The sequence below is a fragment of the Coregonus clupeaformis genome, chromosome 36 (genome assembly GCF_020615455.1).
Source record: "Coregonus clupeaformis isolate EN_2021a chromosome 36, ASM2061545v1, whole genome shotgun sequence".
NCBI classification, from domain to species: Eukaryota; Metazoa; Chordata; class Actinopteri; order Salmoniformes; family Salmonidae; genus Coregonus; species Coregonus clupeaformis.
The window spans coordinates 28,531,842-28,552,930 of NC_059227.1; the positions used below are offsets into that span (position 1 = coordinate 28,531,842).

Below are 21,089 nucleotides of genomic sequence, written 5' to 3' on the forward strand. Positions count from 1 at the left end.
GTGGTTCCAAACTTCTTCCATTTAAGGATGATGGAGGCCACTGTGTTCTTGGGGACCTTCAAAGCTGACATTTTTTGGTTCCCTTCCCCAGATCTGTGCCTCGACACATTCCTGTCTCGGACTTCTACCGACAATTCCTTCGACCTCATGGCTTGGTTTTTGCTCTGTCATGCACTGTCAACTGTGGGAACTTATATAGACAGATGTGTGCCTTTCCAAATCATGTCCAATCAATTGAATGTACCACAGGTGGACTCCAATCAAGTAGTAGAAACATCAAGGATGATCAATGGAAACAGGATGCACCTGAGCTCAATTTCGAGTCTCATAGCAAAGGGTCTGTATACTTATATAAATAAGGTATTTCTGTTATTTGTTTTTTATAAATGTACACAAAAAAATTACAACCTGTTTTCGTTTTGTCCTTATGGGGTATTGTGTGTAGATTGATGAGGATTTGTATTTATTTAATCAATTTAAGGCTGTAACAAAATGTGGAAAAAGTGAAGGGGTCTGATTACTTTCCTGAATGCACTGTATATCTGCCTGTGTTTAAATTAGTTCTACCTGCAAGTAAGCATTGTACACCATGTACAGTATATCATGTGTATATGACGAATAAACAAACTTGAACTTGAACTTGTGAGTATTTGCAAACCCATTCCATTCTAGATTAGGCTACATGCTGAGAAAAGTAATAATAATAGCCATTTGGCTGAAGCTTTTATCTAAACAGTCATTGGTGCATACATTTTCATATGTATGGTCCCAGCAAATCTTACCCACAATCCTTTGTCCCGTGTGGCTCAGTTGGTAGACCACAGGGGACTAGTACGAAAATGTACTGTATGCGCTCACTACTGTAAGTCGTCTGCTAAATTACTAAAATGTCCATGTAAATCATGGCCAACTGAATCACTAATGATATATGCCATACATAGGGATGTTGGCAAATTAGTGAGTGACAAGATTGTAATATGGTTGAATAGTTTGTGTGATGAATCTGGTTACTGCTATCTATAATGAAATGCACATGCAAGTACAGTGTAATGTGATTGGTTCTTAGCCGTCTATGGTCAACATGGCAATAGCTTCTAGGATAAGACACATACGGTCATGGTCCATTATCTACTGGGGTTTGTAATGATGAATATAATTTGAGTTAATTAATTACTTCTCATTTCACATTGCTGTTAATCAGTCAAATAAAAGCATGTATAGTCCATGAATTAAATACAGTAGATTAGTCACGTGAGATATACATATTTTGACATTTTTCCAGACCCAAGTAAATTGTAAAATAAGTTGCAATTTTGTTAACTTTTGTCAGAGCATGTAATGGAAAATACTAGACTTTATTCGCTTTAGACATTATTTAGTTGAAGATAATCTGAAATTATTGTGCATCAGGCTTTTTGAAAATGAGTTTATTGGCTTTTGGAAATGGCACAAATTGTACCATGCACTATTGCACATTCACAGTAATGTATTGATCATGCTCAGAAGAAAAAATGTATGGGTATAAAAAAACTCATACCACACCAGTGTAAGATTAAGAAACATAACGATTGGTCACTCACCATGTTGATCCCTCTGGGTAGAGAGACGGATCGGTAGGGGTATCTCATCACCAGTCCCTCATCCCACAAAACTGGACTCGGACTCCTTATTCTTCCCAAAGTTTTCTGTCGGAATTCTGGAGGAGCTGCTATTCCTACCACACCCATTTTACTCTCCCTCTCCAGAGTTGACAATGTGTTCTCCTTCTTGATCTTAATGTCCTTCAGCTCATCCTCCCTCCGGACGCTGTCAATGTCCGTCTCCAGGTAAGCTTTCCCCACAGGCATCTCCATGGGACCCTGTTCCTCCTGCATCCTCCCCCGCTGCAGTGCCGCCGAGCAGGGTGGACTGCTCCTCCACCGGTACTCCACTTGGATCACGTCGTCTCCCGACCCTGTGGTTGTGCTGCGGAAGGTTCTGGGGCTGAGGGAGCTGGATCTCTGGGGAGGAGGGGGCGGCTGTAGTTTCTGGAAGGCCTCCAGGCTGCCTGGGACCAGCACTCTGCCACTCACGTTGTCCAGGAACTGCGAGAACTTGAGTTTGGCTTCAATCTTTTGCTCCAGCCAACAATAACGCACTGACGTGTTGATCGTATTGCCGCTGTTGCTGCTGCTGCTGGTGGCTATTGTGGTGTCCTGGCTACTGGAGGTCAGGCTCTGCACAGAACCAGTCCTCCTCCCCCTCCCTCTCCCCCACCAGGCTCCCCCTCCACATGCTGCCTGTGCTGCCCCATCATGCAGCTCCACAAGGCTGCACGCCCCTCCCTGGACTCCGTGTGGATGAGCTCTGCTGTGAGGCCCTCTGGCTGAGCTGGAGCTGCTGAGTCTGGCCTGGAAGGCCTCCTGGCTGTGCTTCCTGATGGAGTTGCGGAGCAGGCAGGTCTCCCCGGAGCTCCAGCTGTCTAGGCTGGCGTAGGCCTCACTGCTGCTGCTGATTCTGCTCTGAGCACTGCTAGGGCTGGGGCTGGATATCAGGCTGCATGGGAAAGACCTGCTGGAAGTGGGGGCTGAAACATCAGATCCCTCCAACCAGAAATGCATGAATCCAGGGCAGGAGCCAGAGGCGGTGGAGCCTGAGGATAGCCTGCCCAGCCCCCCGAGAGAGCAGGGAGGCTGGGCAGGCTATCCCTGTCCGATCAGTCAGCATGGAGCTTCTCTGCATGGTAGCTACTAACTAGATAATTTGGGTAAGTGTTGCAGCACTCCCTCACTCTCTCAATCATCATGAATGACTGGACCATTGTTCAGTGCACGTCACTGATTTTAAAGTGTTCAGGTCCAATTCTGTCCCGTTCTGCCAGTCAGGTTGAGCTAGGACCAGCCTGGTTCGTTAACACCCCAGGCCAAATGAGTGGCACCCTACCATGCCAATCTGTCCCAGGACCCCCTGACTCAGATATTAAACTAGGACCTAAATGTGTGGCCCACATACTATAACCCCCATCCCCCTGATAACAGCCAGGCTAAACTGAGAGCTGTGTTAGTTAATACCCCAAATCCACCCACAAAAAGGCTGAAACCAGCATAACAGAAAAAAACGCAAAAATACATTTTCCTCTAATTATATCCCACAGAAACAGCAAGCCAAGTAGCCCTAGAAGTTTAATATGTTTGTAGGAAGTATCAAGCAGTTCAACAGGCCCTGCTCTCAGAGCACAGTCAGTCCTTAATTAGACCATCTATTGATAGCAGTGGAGTCAATTAGACTTTTTTAGCCTTTTCCAGGTCAGTGGCTCCAACAGGGCATTGGTCACAGATAGAAACACATGGCAACTGATGGGGGGAGAGAGAGAGAATAATGGGATGCAATGTGAGAGAGACACACTAATGGATAATATTCAAGTAAACAGTCACTTGTACGGCGTATAAGCTACAGGCTACTGTGGCCTACATTTTCGCAGTACAGAAAGCACAGATCTGTGCAAACAATACTGTAAACCTCATTATAATCTGGAAGCGTGATGTAATTTTAACCTTTTCTTCTACAAGGGACGTTATGAGGAGGCAACTATTTTATGCATTCCTCAGTTTACTAAAGTCTAGTTAAATGGTCTCAAATTAAGGCCAGGCACCACAGGCTAAAATTACATTTTTGCATGTACTTATACATTTGTTGGGTATTTTGGCCCATTAATATTGGTATTTTCAATTTTAAATAACAAAGTCAAAAAGTTGATGAAAATATCTATTTTTGTTAGTTTATCATACATACTACCGTCATCAAAATGTCATGAATTGTAGCCACTTTTAAATAGACATACTTTACATCCATAATTTGAAATCTCACTACATTGAATCACACATAATTTAAAAGCTCATTTAATAGAGAATGATACAAACCCGACTATATGTAGTACTTACTTTGAAGAGATGGTGATTGGGTCTAAATAGATATTTAGTGTAAGGTAGTCTAAATTCAGTGTCCTTGTCTTTAACTGCCATTTCCTGAAAGTCAGACTCTTACCACACGCCAACTTGTTTTTCTCAGCCGCCGAAGCATCAGCATTCACCAAATTTTGTGTGGTTATCCTTAGATATATTCTCCAGACTTATATACAGAACAAAAATATAAACACAACATGCAACAATTTCAAAGATTTTACTGAGTTACAGTTCATTATAAGGAAATCAGTCAATTGAAATAAATGCATTAGGCCCTAATCTATGGATTTCACGACTGGGAATACAGATATGCACCTGTTGGTCACAGATACCTATTAAAAAAAGGTTGGGGTGTGGATCAGAAAACCAGTCAGTATCTGGTGTGACCACCATTTGCCTCATGCAGCGCGACATCTCCTTCACATAGAGTTGATCAGGCTGTTGATTGTGGCCTGTGGAATGTTGTCCCACTCCTCTTCAATGGCTGTGCGAAGTTGCTGGATATTGGTGGGATCTGGAACACGCTGTCGTACACGTCGATCCAGAGCATCCCAAACATGCACAATGGGTGACATGTCAGGTGAGTATGTAGGCCATGGAAGAACTGGGACATTTTCAGCTTCCAGGAATTGTGTACAGATCCTTACGACATGGGGCCATGCATTATCATGCTGAAACATTTACATTTTACATTTTAGTCATTTAGCAGACGCTCTTATCCAGAGCGACTTACAGTTAGTGAGTGCATACATTTTCATACTGGCCCCCGTGGGAAACGAACCCACAACCCTGGCGTTGCAAGCGCCATGCTCTACCAGCTACACGGGGCCTTTGCGACAGATCCTTGCGACATGGGGCCGTGCATTATCATGCTGAAACATGAGGTGATAGCAGCGGATGAATGCCACGACAATGGGCCTCAGGATCTCGTCACGGTACCTCTGTGTATTCAAATTGCCATCGATAAAATGCAATTGTTTTCATTGTCCGTAGCTTATGCCTGCCCACACCATAACCCCACCGCTACCACAACGTTGACATCAGCAAACTGCTCGCCCACAAATCTGCCATCTGCCCGGTACAGTTGAAACTGGGATTCATCCTGAAGAGCAAACTTCTCCAGGGTGCCAGTGGCCATTGAAGGTGAGCATTTGCCAACTGAAGTCAGTTACAACGCTGAACTGCAGTCAGATCAAGACCCTTGTGAGGACAACGAGCACACAGATGAGCTTCCCTGAGACAGTTTCTGTCAGTTTGTGTAGAAATTCTTCAGTTGTGCAAACCCACAGTTTCATCAGCTTTCCGGGTGGCTGGTCTCAGACTGAAGAAGCCGGAAGTGGAGGTCCTGGGCTGGCATGGTTACACATGTTCTGCGGTTGTGAGACCGGTTGGACGTACTGCCAAATTCTCTAAAATGACATTGGAGGCGGCTTATGGTAGAGAAATGAACATTCAATTCTCTGGCAACAGCTCTGGGGGACATTCCTGCAGTCAGCATGCCAATTGCACGCTCCCTCAAAACATGAGACATCTTTGGTATTGTGTTGTGTGACAAAACTGCACATTTTAGAGTGGCCTTTTATTGTCCCCACCTGTGTTATGATCATGCTGTTTAATCAGCTTCTTGATATGCCACACCTGTCAGGTGGTTGGATTATCTTGGCAAAGGAGAAATGCTCACTAACAGGGATTTAAACAAATTTGTGCACAACATTTTAGAGAAATACAGTGAGGGAAAAAAGTATTTGATCCCCTGCTGATGTTGTATGTTTGCCCACTGACTAAGAAATGATCCGTCTATCATTTTAATGGTAGGTTTATTTGAACAGTGAGAGACAGAATAACAACAACAAAAATCCAGAAAAACGCATGTCAAAAATGTTATAAATTTATTTGCATTTTAATGAGGGAAATAAGTATTTGACCCCCTCTCAATCAGAAAAATTTCTGGCTCCCAGGTGTCTTTTATACAGGTAACGAGCTGAGATTAGGAGCACACTCTTAAAGGGAGTGCTCCTAATCTCAGTTTGTTACCTGTATAAAAGACACCTGTCCACAGAAGCAATCAATCAATCAGATTCCAAACTCTCCACCATGGCCAAGACCAAAGAGCTCTCCAGTGATGTCAGGGACAAGATTGTAGACCTACACAAGGCTGGAATGGGCTACAAGACCATCGCCAAGCAGCTTGGTGAGAAGGTGACAACAGTTGGTGCGATTATTCGCAAATGGAAGAAACACAAAATAACTGTCAATCTCCCTCTGCCTGGGGCTCCATGCAAGATCTCACCTCGTGGAGTTGCAATGATCATGAGAACGGTGAGGAATCAGCCCATAACTACACGAGAGGATCTTGTCAATGATCTCAAGGCAGCTGGGACCATAGTCACCAAGAAAGCAATTGGTAACACACTACGCCGTGAAGGACTGAAATCCTGCAGCGCCCGTAAGGTTCCTCTGCTCAAGAAAGCACATATACAGGCCCGTCTGAAGTTTGCCAATGAACATCTGAATGATTCAGAGGAGAACTGGGTGAAAGTGTTGTGGTCAGATGAGACCAAAATCGAGCTCTTTGGCATGCTGCCTAAGCTCAACTCGCCGTGTTTGGAGGAGGAGGAATGCTGCCTATGACCCCAAGAACACCATCCCCACCGTCAAACATGGAGGTGGAAACATTATGCTTTGGGGGTGTTTTTCTGCTAAGGGGACAGGACAACTTCACTGCATCAAAGGGACGATGGACGGGGCCATGTACCGTCACATCTTGGGTGAGAACCTCCTTCCTTCAGCCAGGGCATTGAAAATGGGTCGTGGATGGGTATTCCAGCATGACAATGACCCAAAACACACGGCCAAGGCAACAAAGGAGTGGCTCAAGAAGAAGCACATTAAGGTCCTGGAGTGGCATAGCCAGTCTCCAGACCTTAATCCCATAGAAAATCTGTGGAGAAGCTGAAGGTTCGAGTTGCCAAACGTCAGCCTCGAAACCTTAATGACTTGGAGAAGATCTGCAAAAAGGAGTGGAACAAAATCCCTCCTGAGATGTGTGCAAACCTGGTGGCCAACTACAAGAAACGTCTGACCTCTGTGATTGCCAACAAGGGTTTTGCCACCAAGTACTAAGTCATGTTTTGCAGAGGGGTCAAATATTTATTTCCCTCATTAAAATGCAAATCAATTTATAACATTTTTGACATGCCATGTTTTTCTGGATTTTTTTGTTGTTATTCTGTCTCTCACTGTTCAAATAAACCTATCATTAAAATTATAGACTGATTATGTCTTTGTCAGTGGGCAAACGTACAAAATCAGCAGGGGATCAAATACTTTTCCCTCACTGTAAGCTTTTGTGCATATGGAACATTTCTGGGATCTTGAATTTCAGCTCATGAAACATGGAACCAACACTTTAAATGTTGCGTTTATATTTTTGATCAGTAGGGAATTGTTGACATGCTGTCAAATTCTAATTCTAGATTCAAATGTATTCCCCCCCCCCCCGCCCCCCCCCCAAAAATGAATTTTTCGTACCTTTCTTTAGAATTTTACAGATAGAAAGATGAAAAAAGTATTTATCCACAATCGGCTATGTGTAAGTCCGGTTCGCGAGTGTCTTAACAAAATGAAATCAAAATATTTAGGCTGACATCGTCCAGTGTCCCAAAATGTGTATTTGCGTGATATGCAAATATGTGCATACTTTTTTAAATATAACCTCATTTGCATATTTTTATACAATATTTCCGAAAATGTTTAATACAAAAAAGAATTATATTTGTGTCCACGTTCAACTGGTAAAAGTTGATGGTGATATGATTAAGAAAATAACTACTTTTAGGGTGCGGTTTACGGTACTTTTTGCACAGATCTGCCCTTCTTTTGCACCACAAAGATGTCACCCTATTTTTCCATTTGTCAATCCCTATCTTTGTAGTTCCTACCCTTATCAGGGTTGGGGTGAATTCCAATTCCAAATGTTCCTAATTGAAAAGCATGGAAGAGAATAGGAATTGGAATTTCAGTGTACTTCTTGAATTGTCTGGAATTGAAATGGAATTGACCCCAACCCTGACTCTTATCCTTAAACTTGGAGAGATTAGCTAAATCTACATCAACAGGCATGAGTGAGTATAAGGGGAATACTGAATATACTGTGCATACTCTACTCAAATGAGAGAGCCATAGCTGTGATGTTCATCAATATTCAGCACGTTACATAACTTGGTTGATATAACGCCTCTGTTCCTCTGTGTGTGTGAGAGCAGAGGGGTGTGTGTGAAAGATTATGATTGGCTATCGAGTGGCAGATAGTCAGATAGCAATGAACTCTACTTATTGCAATGGAGCAGCAGGCCAATTGAGTCACATTACACTCATCCCTGTACCAAGCTCTCCAATTTACATGCACCCTAACTAGGGAGCCTTTTAATAACATACACCACCCAGAATGCTCGCTCTGAGCTCGTATAATGATGCCTGCTACAGTCAGCATAATCACAGACGATGCCCTGGATCAAAGAGCCAAGATCTGAGATGAGCACGACAGCCTAGCCTAGCCCCACAGTGTATCCCTATGAAGTCAACTTAGATACAGCCATAGAGATACAGGATAATAGTGTTCTAGTTCATTCTGTGGATATAGTATATTGTGGTTTAGCTAGTATGTCTGTAGACTGTATTGTAAGTCTCTTGCTGGGTAAAACCCAGACTCTCCCAGTCTCCAGGGTGGTCATTAGTGGTCCATCCGTTATGTAGGGCTTGAGCGATGGCTGTACTGGGGGGGCCCCTGCGCATGCGTGCCCCCTGGTGTTGGGTCCCCACACCCTGCCTGCTGCTTCAGCCCAGCCGGTCCAATGGGCCCCGAGGGGCCACCAGCCTGTCTGCTGTTGGGGAGGACAGTCAAGCCTGGCCTGCAGTACATGGGGCTCTGTTTCTCTATTTTTCTCTCTCGCTCTCCCCCTACCTATCCCCAGACTCTCTTATGATAAATGTTTTTAATAATCTCTTTTCAATCTCAGGAGGAGAGGAGAGGTAGCCAATTTAGAAGTATCGCCCTGACAGAGAGAGACTATCAGCCTTTGGCTGCCGCTAGGTAATGTTCCTGAAACTAATTCCTGCTATACAGGCAGCAGAGGTGGAGATAATTGGGGGGATGCTTGTTCAATGGTTGCACTGTAATTTGCTCCCCATTGTCGACTGGTTCTGGGGCTCCGGGCCTACCTAGACCTGCCTGGCTGGTCAGGGGGTCTCTGGAGGGAGAAGGCGGCGGCAGCCGGTCCACTCGTACTAAGCCCTTGCTTGTTGCAGGGAAAAGGCTGTGTGTGGCTGTATGTCTCCAAGCAGTTACCATGGTATTATCTTGTGTCTGGGAGATATGTCAGGAGACCCATTAGGTCCCTCTCCCATTCTGTCAGTCATTGATCTCTCTCTCTCTCTCTCTGCATGCTGGTCAGATTGTAACAGTGTTGTAACTATGTGCAAGTAGTTGAAGTATTAAAGGGTAAATAAATAGATAAATATAGGTTGTATTTACAATGTTGTTTGTGCTCCACTGGTTGCCCTTTTCTCATGGCAATGGGCCACATATCTTGCTGCTGTGATTGCACACTTCAGTATTTCGCCTAACAGGTATGGGAGTTTATCAGTGTTTGATTTGTTTTCAAATTCTTTGTGGGTCTGTGTGAAATATGTGTCTTTAATGTGATCATACATTTGTCCAAAGGTTAAGAAGTGTAGCTCAGTTTCCACCTCATTTTGTGGGCAGTGGGCACATAGCCCGTCTTCTCTCGAGAGCCAGGTCTGCCTATGGCGGCCTCTCTCAATAGCAAGGCTATGCTCACTGAGTCTGTACATTCTTAATTTGAGATCAGTCACAGTGGTCAGGTATTCTGCCACTGTGTACTCTCTGTTTAGGGCCAGATAGCATTCCAATTTGCTCAGTTTTTTGGTTGATTCTTTCCAGCGTGTGAAATAGTTATCTTTTTTGTTCTCTTAATTTGGTTGGGTCTAAATGTGTTTCTGTCCTGGGGCTCTGTGGGGCCTGTTTGTGTTTGTGAACAGAGCCCCAGAACCAGCTGGCTGAAAAGACTCTTCTCTAGGTTCATCTCTCTGTAGGTGAGGGCTTTGTGGTGGAACGAATGGGCATTGCTTCCTTTTAAGTGGTTGTAGAATTTAACAGCTATTTTCTGGATTTTGATAACTAGCGGGTATAGTCCCAATTCTGCTCTGCATGCATTGTTTGGGTTTTGCATTGTACACAAAGTATATTTTTGCAGAATTCTGCATGCAGTGTCTCAATTGGGTGTTTGTCCCATTTTATGAATTCTTGGTTGGTGAGTGGACCCCAGACCTCACAACCTTATAGGGCAATGGGTTTGATAACTGATTTACAGTTGAAGTCGGAGGTTTACATACACCTTAGCCAAATACATTTAAACTCAGTTTTTCACAATTCCTGACATTTAATCCTAGTAAAAAGAAAAAGTGTAGACCTCCACAAGTCTGGTTCATCCTTGGGAGCAATTTTTAAACGCCTGAAGGTACCACGTTCATCTGTACAAACAATAGTACGCAAGTATAAACACCATGGGACCACGCAGCCGTCATACCGCTCAGGAAGGAGACGCGTTCTGTCTCCTAGAGATGAACGTACTTTGGTGCAAAAAGTGCAAATCAATCCCAGAACAACAGCAAAGGACCTTGTGAAGATGCTGGAGGAAACAGGTACAAAAGTATCTATATCCACAGTAAAACGAGTCCTATATCGACATAACCTGAAAGGCCGCTCAGCAAAGAAGAAGCCACTGCTCCAAAACCGCCATAAAAAAAGCCAGACTACGGTTTGTAACTGCACATGGGGATAAAGATTGTACTTTTTGGAGAAACGTCCTCTGGTCTGATTAAACAAAAATAGAACTGTTTGGCCATAATGACCATCGTTATGTTTGGAGGAAAAAGGGGAAGGCTTGCAAGCCGAAGAACACCATCCCAACCGTGAGGCACGGGGGTGGCAGCATCATGCTGTGGGGGTGCTTTGCTGCAGGAGGGACTGGTTCACTTCACATAATAGATGGCATCATGAGGAAGGAAAATTATGTGGATATATTGAAGCAACATCTCAAGACATCAGTCAGGAAGTTAAAGCTTGGTCGCAAATGGGTCTTCCAAATGGACAATGACCCCAAGCATACTTCCAAAGTTGTGGCAAAATGGCTTAAGGACAACAAAGTCAAGGTATTGGAGTGGCCATCACAAAGCCCTGACCTCAATGCTATAGAACATTTGTGGGCAGATCTGAAAAAGCCTGTGCGAGCAAGGATGCCTACAAACCTGACTCAGTTACACCAGTTCTGTCAGGAGGAATGGGCCAAAATTCACCCAATTTATTGTGGGAAGCTTGTGGAAGGCTACCCGAAACGTTTGACCCAAGTTAAACTATTTAAAGGCAATGCTACCAAATACTAATTGAGTCTATGTAAACTTCTCTACTATTATTCTGTCATTTCACATTTTTAAAATAAAGTGCTGATCCTAACTGACCTAAAACAGGGAATTTTTACTAGGATTAAATGTCAGGAATTGTGAAAAACTGAGTTTAAATATATTTGGCTAAGGTGTATGTAAAACTTCCGACTTCAACTGTACCTGTGGTGTTGATGTTTAGGATGAGGTGGGTGTAATTCTTTGTGTGCTCTAGGGCAACAGTGTCTAGATAGAATTTGTATTTGTTGTCTTGGCTACTGGACCTTTTTTGGAACACCATTATTTTTGTCTTACTGAGATTCACTGCTGCTTTAGGCCCTCTTTGGTTGGGGACAGAAGTACCAAATCATCTGCAAACAGTAGACATTTGATTTCTGAGTCCAGTTTGTCAATAATGGTGTATACGTGGTTTGTCGTACAGTATTTTGGTAAGAAGACAATTTGACATTTTCTCAGAACATTGATTCCACTGAGGAAATGTTAGAGTCTGCTGTTGATAATACTGCAGAGGATTCTTCAGAGATTGCTGCTAACGCATATTCTACAGAAATTATTGGGGTCAAATGTTATGGGTTGGGGTGATCAAGCCTTGGTTCCAAATATTAGGGAAGATGCCAGAGCTGAGGGTAATATTGAAGAGTTTAAGAATAGCCAACTTGAATTTGTGGTCCATATATTTTATCATTTTGTTTAGGACACCATCAACACCACAGCCCTTTTTGGGTTGGGGGGGGGGGGGGTTTGGGGTTGTATTTTGTCCTGTAGCTCATCCAATGTAATTGGAGAATCCAGTGGTAGTCTTTAATAACTTATTCTAAGTTTAGTAAATTATCATGTATATGTTTTTGCACTTGGTTCTTTGTTATATGGCCAAAAAGGTTGGAGAAGTGGTTTATCAATACATCTTCATATTGGATAGATAGCTCTTCATGTTGTTGTTTGTTTAGTGTGTTCCAATTTTCCCAGAAGTGATTTGATTCTATGGATTCTTCAATCACAATGAGCTGTTTTCTGTCATGCTGGTCCTTCTTTTTTCTTCGTGTATTTCTGTATTGTTTTAGTGTTTCACCATAGTGAAGGCGTAAGCTAAAGTTTTCTGGTTCTCTGTGTTTTTGGTTGGATAGGTTTCTCAATTTCTTTATTAGGTTTTACATTCTTCATCAAACCATTTCTCATTGTTGTTAGTTGTCTTAGGTTTTCTGCCGGAATTTTAATTTAATATGTCAGCTGATAGGTCAAATATATTGTTCAGGCTTCCTACTGTTCCTAAGTTTACACCTTCACTATTGAAGGAAAACATTTTGTCTAGGAGGGATTGGATGTGTTGTTGGCCAATAGTTTTTTGGTAGGTTTCTACACTACCCTCCTTCCATCTATAGAATTTCTTAATAGTATGCAGTTTGTTCAGCTTCGATGCCTCATGGTTGATTATTGCTCCGTTCAAGTAGATTATGATTTTGCTGTGATCTGATAGGGGTGTCGGTGGGCTGACTGTGAATGCTCCGAGAGACTCTGGGTTGAGGTTGGTGATAAAGTAGTCTACAGTACTACTGCCAAGAGATGGGTTATAGGTATACCTACCGTAGGAGTCCCCTCGAAGCCTACCATTGACTATGTACATACCCAGTGTGAGACAGAGCTGCAGGAGTTGTGACCCGTTTTTGTTGGTTATGTTGACGTAGTTGTGTCTAGGGGGACATATGGGGAGGGGTGCTGTCACCTCCAGGTAGGTCTTTGTCCCCCTGTGTGCTGAGGGTGTCAGGTTCTTGTCCAGTTCTAGCATTTAGGTCACCACAGACTAGAACAGTGGCTTGCGAAAGTATTCACCCCCCTTGGCATTTTTCCTATTTTGTTGCCTTACAACCTGGAATTAAAATGGATTTTTGGGGGGTTTGTATAATTTGATTTACATAACATGTCTACCACTTTGAAGATGCAAAATATTTTTTTGGGGTGAAACAAACAAGAAATAAGACAAAAAAACACAAAACTTGAGTGTGCATAACTATTCACGCCCCCCAAGCTTGGCACATCTAGCCACTGGGATTTTTGCCCATTCTTCTAGGCAAAACTGCTCCAGCTCCTTCAAGTTGGATGGGTTCCGCTGGTGTACAGTAATCTTTATACCACAGATTCTCAATTGGATTGAGGTCTGGGCTTTGACTAGGCCATTCTAAGACATTTAAATGTTTCCCCCTTAAACCACTCAAGTGTTGCTTTAGCAGTATGCTTAGGGTCATTGTCCTGCTGGAAGGTGAACCTCCGTCCCAGTCTCAAATCTCTGGAAGACTGAAACAGGTTTCCCTCAAGAATTTCCCTGTATTTAGCGCCATCCATCATTCCTTCAATTCTGACCAGTTTCCCAGTCCCTGCCGATGGTGTTCTCGGGGTGATGAGGGGTGTTGGGTTTGCACCATACATAGCGTTTTCCTTGATGGCCAAAAAGCTCAATTTTAGTCTCATCTGACCAGAGTACCTTCTTCCATATGTTTGGGGAGTCTCCCACATGCCTTTTGGCGAACACCAAACGTGTTTGCTTATTTTTTTCTTTAAGCAATGGCTTTTTTCTGGCCACTCTTCCATAAAGCCCAGCTCTGTGGAGTGTACGGCTTAAAGTGGTCCTATGGACAGATACCCCAATCTCCACTGTGGAGCTTTGCAGCTCCTTCAGGGTTATCTTTGGTCTCTTTGTTGCCTCTCTGATTAATGCCCTCCTTGCCTGGTCCATGAGTTTTGGTGGGCGGCCCTCTCTTGGCAGGTTTGTTGTGGTGCCATATCCTTTCCATTTTTTAATAATGGATTTAATGGTGCTCTGTGGGATGTTCAAAGTTTCTGATATTTTTTTATAACCCAACCCTGATCTGTACTTCTCCACAACTTTGTCCCTGACCTGTTTGGAGAGCTCCTTGGTCTTCATGGTGCCGCTTGCTTGGTGGTGCCCCTTGCTTAGTGGTTTTGCAGACTCTGGGGCCTTTCAGAACAGGTGTATATATACACTGGAAATCATGTGACAGATCATGTGACACTTAGATTGCACACAGGTGGACTTTATTTAACTAATTATGTGACTTCTGAAGGTAATTGGTTGCACCAGATCTTATTTAGGGGCTTCATAGCAAAGTTATTTTATTCATTTCACTTCACCAATTTGGACTATTTTGTGTATGTCCATTACATGAAATCCAAATAAAAATCCATTTAAATTACAGGCTGTAATTCAACAAAATAGGAAAAACGCCAAGGGGGGTTAAATACTTTTGCAAGGCACTGTACATGTCCCTGGGCCTGAAATGATTGATCTCCCCCTCTAGGATGGAGAAGCTGTCTTCATTAAAGTATGGGGATTCTAGTGGGGGATATAGGTACCACACAGGAGGACATTTATCTCTGTTGAGATCATTTCCTTTTGAATTTCTAGCCAAATGTAAAATGTTCCTGTTTTTATTTATTTTTATAGAGTGAGTTATACCAAATTAGCATACCCCCTGAGTCCCTTCCCTGTTTTACTCCTGGTAGTTTGGTGGATGGGACTACCAGCTCTCTGTAACCTAGAGGGCAACCAGTGGGTCCATCACCTCTATACCATGTTTCTTGTAGGATGACAATGTCTGTATTTCTGATTTATTTGGTGAAGTCCAGGTTCCTGATCTTTAGGCCAAAGGCAGATGACCTCAGGCCTTGGATACTCCAGGACGAGATAGTGAAGGATTTGTGTTCCATAAAGTGTCCAATGTTGTTAGTCGTGTGTTTTGGCCTCAGACCAGTAAGTGTGAGCAGAGCCTGCTGAGCATCTGATACATTCCATTATCTTGGGCTAGTGTAAGCGTGGGGGTTGGGCCTGTTTGCCTGCTCACGGCCTGGGTGTATGTGTGACTTTTATGTTGAGGCCCTCTTTGCGGGAGTGGGGGGCGTGGGGTGGGCAGGAGGGGCATAGGTCTGATCTGAGGGGGCCTATATGGGATGTGGGCATGGTTGGTTTGTGGGAGTATTGATTGGTTGGGGTGGGGGTGTGGATGTGGGGGGATCCCGCAGGTCTGTGGCTGGGTGACCCTAGTTGGTCCTCAGACAGAAGGTCTAAGGTCTCTCTCTCTCTCTGTCTGTCCTAATGACCACTCCACCACAGGCTGGTGTTATTTGGGAGCCAAACATTCTGAGCAACAAATATTGTGTGATAGATAAGATAAATCTCCAACCCTGAGACACAAAAGCAATCATCCTCACAACTGTATCCTCACACTCAAGAGCAGTTAATGATAATATTTTGTCAGCGAATTAATAGGAGATATGGGAACACTACTAGGACACTTTCCCTCTCATCTCTAGGGCTAAGTCATTCTTTTTTTCAGGTATGTGCCAAGTGCCAACCGCTTACTTTATTGAGATGTAAAACTGGGTAGGCTTATGCACAACATGCATAAGCCTACCCATGTCCACGTTCCACCTGTTGACGTGGCTTGCTGCCTACTGGCTTCGGCATTACCGGTACATTGATCTCTAACTTCAGCACCATGGACAGCTCCGTATATTTGTATTATGCATGGCCTACTACCTACATGACATAGGAAATACACTGAAATGTAAATTAAATTAGAATGCTTTTACTAACACTCACCACAGCTGCTTAAATCGCCTTTATAATAGGCTAATGCAACTCTTTGATCGCATTTGCAGACCAAGGCAAGATGAATTCATGACAGTAATTAAGTAGATTGGGAAGCATTCAAAACAGAATTGCCTCTATATAACAATAATCACTCTGATTTTTCTGTAAAATTGGCCTACTGTAGCCTACCTTTTTAACCAACTTGTGCGCTCATGGCCATTCGTGAAATAGTCACATTATGGTCATTTTGAACAGATCACCGCCGCTTGTGTCAAATAATAGTTTTACAAATTCTTCTCAAATTAGCCTATATGATGAAATTCATTGCTTCCATACTACAATAAAAATAACATAAAAAGCTACTGCTTTAAATACAAAGATCAGCTTATTTCAACATATACAAAGGAATCCGTTGACAATGTCTATGTCATATCAATACAATAAAGAGTAAATTATTCCATATCATTGCTGTGTTGTGGCCGGCTGTTTTAAGACTACTTGTTGCAGCAGATGAGGCATTCTTTTTAGCAAACCAATTTCTAATATCCATTTTGACCACGATGAACAAACAAGTTAAGGTAGCCTACTCTTGAACATGACATTCCGAACGATCACGAGGCTGTTTACGTAACGCTCCACCCACTATTCATTTGAATCAGCAAAAGAGACATGCGCTTCATGATGCATTTATGATAGGTCTAAAACCCTGTCAGTCTTAATTACTTGAGCCATATTTAATTTAACAATAAAAAATAGAGGTAATTGAAACTTTAAATGGGCCAAATATCATATCATATCATAGCATGTTATAGCAACAACAACAAAAACATTAGTCATGCAAAATTTCATTCAACCATGTATTTTATTTACACAGGCAAGGAGGTGGAGCCGGCAGGGGATGTAGCTCAGTTGGTAGAGCATGGCGTTTGCAACGCCAGGGTTGTGTGTTCGATAAAATAATGTATGCGCTTAACTGTAAGTCGCTCTGGATAAGAGCGTCTGCTAAATGACTAAAATGTAAATGTAAATGTATGGTAGGGCGAGCATGGCTCCCTAAGGCCCGCCCACAACGCCAGGCCTGCAGTAAAGTAATATATTTAAATATATGCACTATAATTGCATTTGATATTATGTTTATGAAATAGATAAATGAAATATATTTTTTTATATATTTGGGAAATATATGTATAAATAATACAGCCATCTGTATAGTATGTAACATAGAGAAATGCACAAGCGATGGACTTGTAAAGGATGCCAGAAAACATATCAAAGCTATGTGAACATACAGAGTCTTTTAATAACTTTTTTATGCTTTTTTTTGTCTTTTAAAAATGCTGAAATATCAAATGATCCCTCCTGGAAAATGACCTGTGAGACAAAAATAAATAGCTTAAACATCACTGCTACTTCAGCCAGGTGTTGCTGTAAAGTAAAGCTAATTCAATTAATACATTGCGGAAGGATTGTTCAGTGTCAAACCTCAATAGGGTAGAGTGCCTTGGGCAAGTTTCTGCCTTTAAACATCGAATGGCACAGCCATTGGTGCCATGAGTGTTGTGTGCTGGGCAGGGAGCGATCCAGGTCCCTGGTATGGAGGCGTTGTGGTGATCCCACCAGGGTTCAATAGCTTGGGATACCTGCCCGCTAGACCTGCTGTTAGAAGGAAAGGTGTTAGCAGGAGATCATCAGAGAGGGCTATCATTGGCTGGTATAGTCTTGGAGTTAAACCTCATGTAGTCTAAAGCACTATTCACCTGCTTTCATGGAGTAAGGATTCACTCCTTTGGGGAGACTAGAGTTCCCTAGATACATCCCCATCGGGGGAGGAGGTGGAACAGGCTTATTCTGGAAAACATATCAACAAATTTGCAAATGTATTAGTAACATTCTTACAGTTGAAATACAATGGTCATCCACTGCTTTACTGACGTGAATTAAAGTGAATACCTCAGCCTTGGGCATGGGACTTGTGTCAACCCATCAATGTGAATCAAGCCACTGAGAAATAGATGAATCCACTAGAGTGTCTCTATATAGAATATACATAACAAGTTACTTACAGAACTAGGCTTGTCATCTGGTATCGTTGTCATCTGAGGAACCTCTTTCTTTTCACAGAAGAACCAGCTGAGCCAGCCTCCACTGTTTGGTGTTTTCTGTACTGGGGGTGCTGGGGGCTGAGGTTCAGCCGCCAGCCAGCTGCCAGTCTGGCTCTGAGGGTTGGCCTCGGAGTGTTCCGGCTTGGTGATGGTCATTAAAGCAGGATCCGCCACATATCTACTCCGGATATCTGTGACAAGTGGGAGAAGTCAAGCCACTCTGCTCATCACAGTACAGAACAATCACTAGCTGACAGTGTGTCTTGAAATGATACTTTGTTACAACCCAAACACAACCAGACTACAGGCACATGGATTCCTAGAGTTAAATCTGTTTCACGTAGACATTTAGACAACACACTCATAAGATAAGGCTTTTCTTATTACCTTTTCTCCTGGCATAGAAATGTCCACAACGTGGAGCATTCACTCCAGCATCCCAGGATCCCACTATGGGGATGATGGGAGGTGGAGGTGGATCATGCCATTCCATCTGTTCCATTCCATTGGTTTGTGTTGGGATGATGCCTTGTTGGAATGATTGGTTCTTGTTGGGATCCTCCCTCTGGATGATGCCTGTCGGGAGGATCCCCTCCCTCTGCACAGGGATGATGTTTGTCGGTTGGATCCCCTCCCTTTCAGGTACCACAGGCATGTCATCAAGGAGCTACCCAGTGCAGGTGGAGTATAGGAGTTACAAAGACATTAGAATTACCATTATCATTCCAGCCATCATCATTAATCATCATGATTACACATGACTCATCCTACTCTTGCTGAGACTAATCTACTACCTGAGAGAGGGCACTCTGCAACTCAATAAACTTCCCCTGCATGGAATTCAGCTGCCCCTGCATGTGGTCCATTGACTGCTGCAAGTTGTTCACCTGGTTCTGGGCCCACTGCATCTCATCCTTAGCAGTCATCAGGACGTTTATCAGACTGAGATAAAGAGATTTCACACCATGCCCATCTTTAGGATTCTTTGTCCCACAATTCCCATTTCTTTAAGAATGCACCTCTGTGCAGATGTTACATTGTGTTACATAGAAAACCCTTACCCTGACATGGGCTCATGGACCAATGGGATCATTGGTATGTCTCCCTGCTCCTGGTTCACTAAAGAAAGAATGCAAGGAAGATTAGAGGACAAAGCCTTGGTTCAGCAATGACACATTCTGCACACCATGACTATTGGACTGTACAAATGAAGTCAATCCTTGCTCCATTGGTAGTCGTTCATAGGGGACTTTTGGGAAAGTTACCAGAATTATGCAACCTTACATCAGCCCAATCAGTGCTTACCTCCAGGAGAGTTATCCATGGTTAGCTTTCTCAGATAAAGACAATCCTTGTGAAGTGCACTCCGTCTGGGTCAACAATACAATGATACACAGCCTTCAGGCAACTTTTTGTCTTGTGCCTGAATGATGGATCCACAGAACTAGAATGAGATTCAATTTCTATGGATGGAAAAGCAGCGGTATTGCTCAGTGTTATGACATATTATTGAGTCATAATCATGACTACATAACTAATAGTTAATCTAGGTTAACAACGTCATAGCAACCAGAGACTTCTATTGATTGTGACATAATCAATACATAGTTCCATATAATTCCATATCATGTTGAATTGAGATTGAATAAGTAATATGTAGGCTACAATCCTATGAGGATTATTATGTCCAATGATAGAATCATGACACAAGAAACCACAGGGCCTAATGTAACACTAACATTTGCACTGCTGAAAAGTAAAGCCATTCTAAAATCCACTGAAACTCAATACATATAGCTTTTATATATGCACAGAACCATATTTGTTACACTATTTTGTAAGGAAAATAGTCTGCTTACAACTCTGTGTTATAGGCCAATGTCTTATAAAAACGTTATCACTAAACAACTAAATAAGTTCCTCTATAAATAGACCTACAATAAGTTACAGTGAGTTGATAGTCATTTGGTTGAATTACAGTATTTTAGGCCCCTCCCAGATTTCGGTTGGTGACCTGGATAATGTTGCTGCTGTGGGATTCATCCTGCTCCTTCTCGTAAGGAACGGGGCCAGCTGACCTCAATACATGTCATTATCATATCACAGTTTCCTGTTGGCAAGAAGCAGCCGTATCACTGTGTGTGTGTCAGTCCTATGTAACACAGCCTAAAGATGTGCCACATGCTAGCCCCCTGGAAGCACGATACAGTCAAGTGCTGCTGCTGCTGTTGACATCCCTGTAGACACCAAAACATCCCCATCCCATCCTGACACACACTTATCACCAACAGATAATGTTCATGCAAACCCTACCTCTTCAAAGATTATCCTAAATAAACCCCACATAGCCACACGCTCCAATCCGTCTCCTATCATTGAGACCCCCCCCTTACCTTCTGTTTTCATCCACAGACATTATAATGCTCACCTTCTGCTTCTTCTTGATGTTCTTGGCCTTGAACTCATTCTGGAAAACACAAACACATACAGGTCAATCCCAGACATCTACAGTAGTAGAGCAACAACCACAATCAACCATCTGTTGCATAGGTAAGTACATATTGGTAGTGGATGAGGTGAATTACCTATTTTACAAAGTAAAATGGTTTGAGAATTTACAGAATTAACACCATGATCCCCACCTTCACACAAGCAAACACCCACGTACAGCTAATTATAGTGCCTGTGTGATGAGGATGAGGTGTATCTCATATAACGCAGTGGGGGTACTTTGTGCCTCTAATCCTATGTTATGAATAGTGTCTTAAACAAGCAGTGGCTACTCAGTCCTCCTAGTGTCAGCACCCAGAGTATCCATGGCAACTGCAGACTGGGCCCAGCTCATGGAGATGCAGTCCGTTGCCCAACAGGCAGAAAGATACCTCATGTACACTAAATAGTGTGAATGACAGTGCTCTCCTGTGGGGCGTACCTGCAAGTGCATGGAAGAGAGGCTTTTGA

At 43.0% G+C, this 21,089-nt stretch overlaps 1 protein-coding gene across 2 annotated transcripts; it reads right to left on the bottom strand.

Moving 5' to 3' along the window:
• Positions 1-17,306: 17,306 nt before the first annotated feature.
• Positions 17,307-20,597, bottom strand: LOC121552672. Of its 2 annotated transcripts, XM_041865679.1 has the most exons (9): positions 20,557-20,597; positions 19,434-19,551; positions 19,190-19,247; positions 18,923-19,070; positions 18,516-18,795; positions 18,090-18,319; positions 17,784-17,874; positions 17,509-17,682; positions 17,307-17,397 (listed from the first exon to the last, which is right to left on the bottom strand). In XM_041865679.1, exons 2-8 carry the CDS (start codon positions 19,450-19,452, stop codon positions 17,546-17,548), a joined length of 963 nt encoding a protein of 320 aa, XP_041721613.1. In that variant the 5' UTR covers positions 19,453-19,551; positions 20,557-20,597; the 3' UTR covers positions 17,307-17,397; positions 17,509-17,545. The 2 variants fall into 2 exon arrangements, with proteins under 2 accessions (XP_041721613.1, XP_041721612.1); XM_041865678.2 differs by lacking the exon at positions 20,557-20,597 and having other exon boundaries at positions 19,434-20,527.
• Between the last annotated feature and the right edge of the window lie 492 nt (positions 20,598-21,089).

Excerpts from the sequence above, each read along its gene's own strand:
- LOC121552672 (XM_041865679.1), bottom strand. Across the intron at positions 18,796-18,922 it reads TGCAGAGTGCCCTCTCTCAG|CTCCTTGATGACATGCCTGT; the intron begins GTAGTAGATTAG and ends TGCACTGGGTAG. Across the intron at positions 17,875-18,089 it reads CAGATGACAAGCCTAGTTCT|AATAAGCCTGTTCCACCTCC; the intron begins GTAAGTAACTTG and ends TATGTTTTCCAG.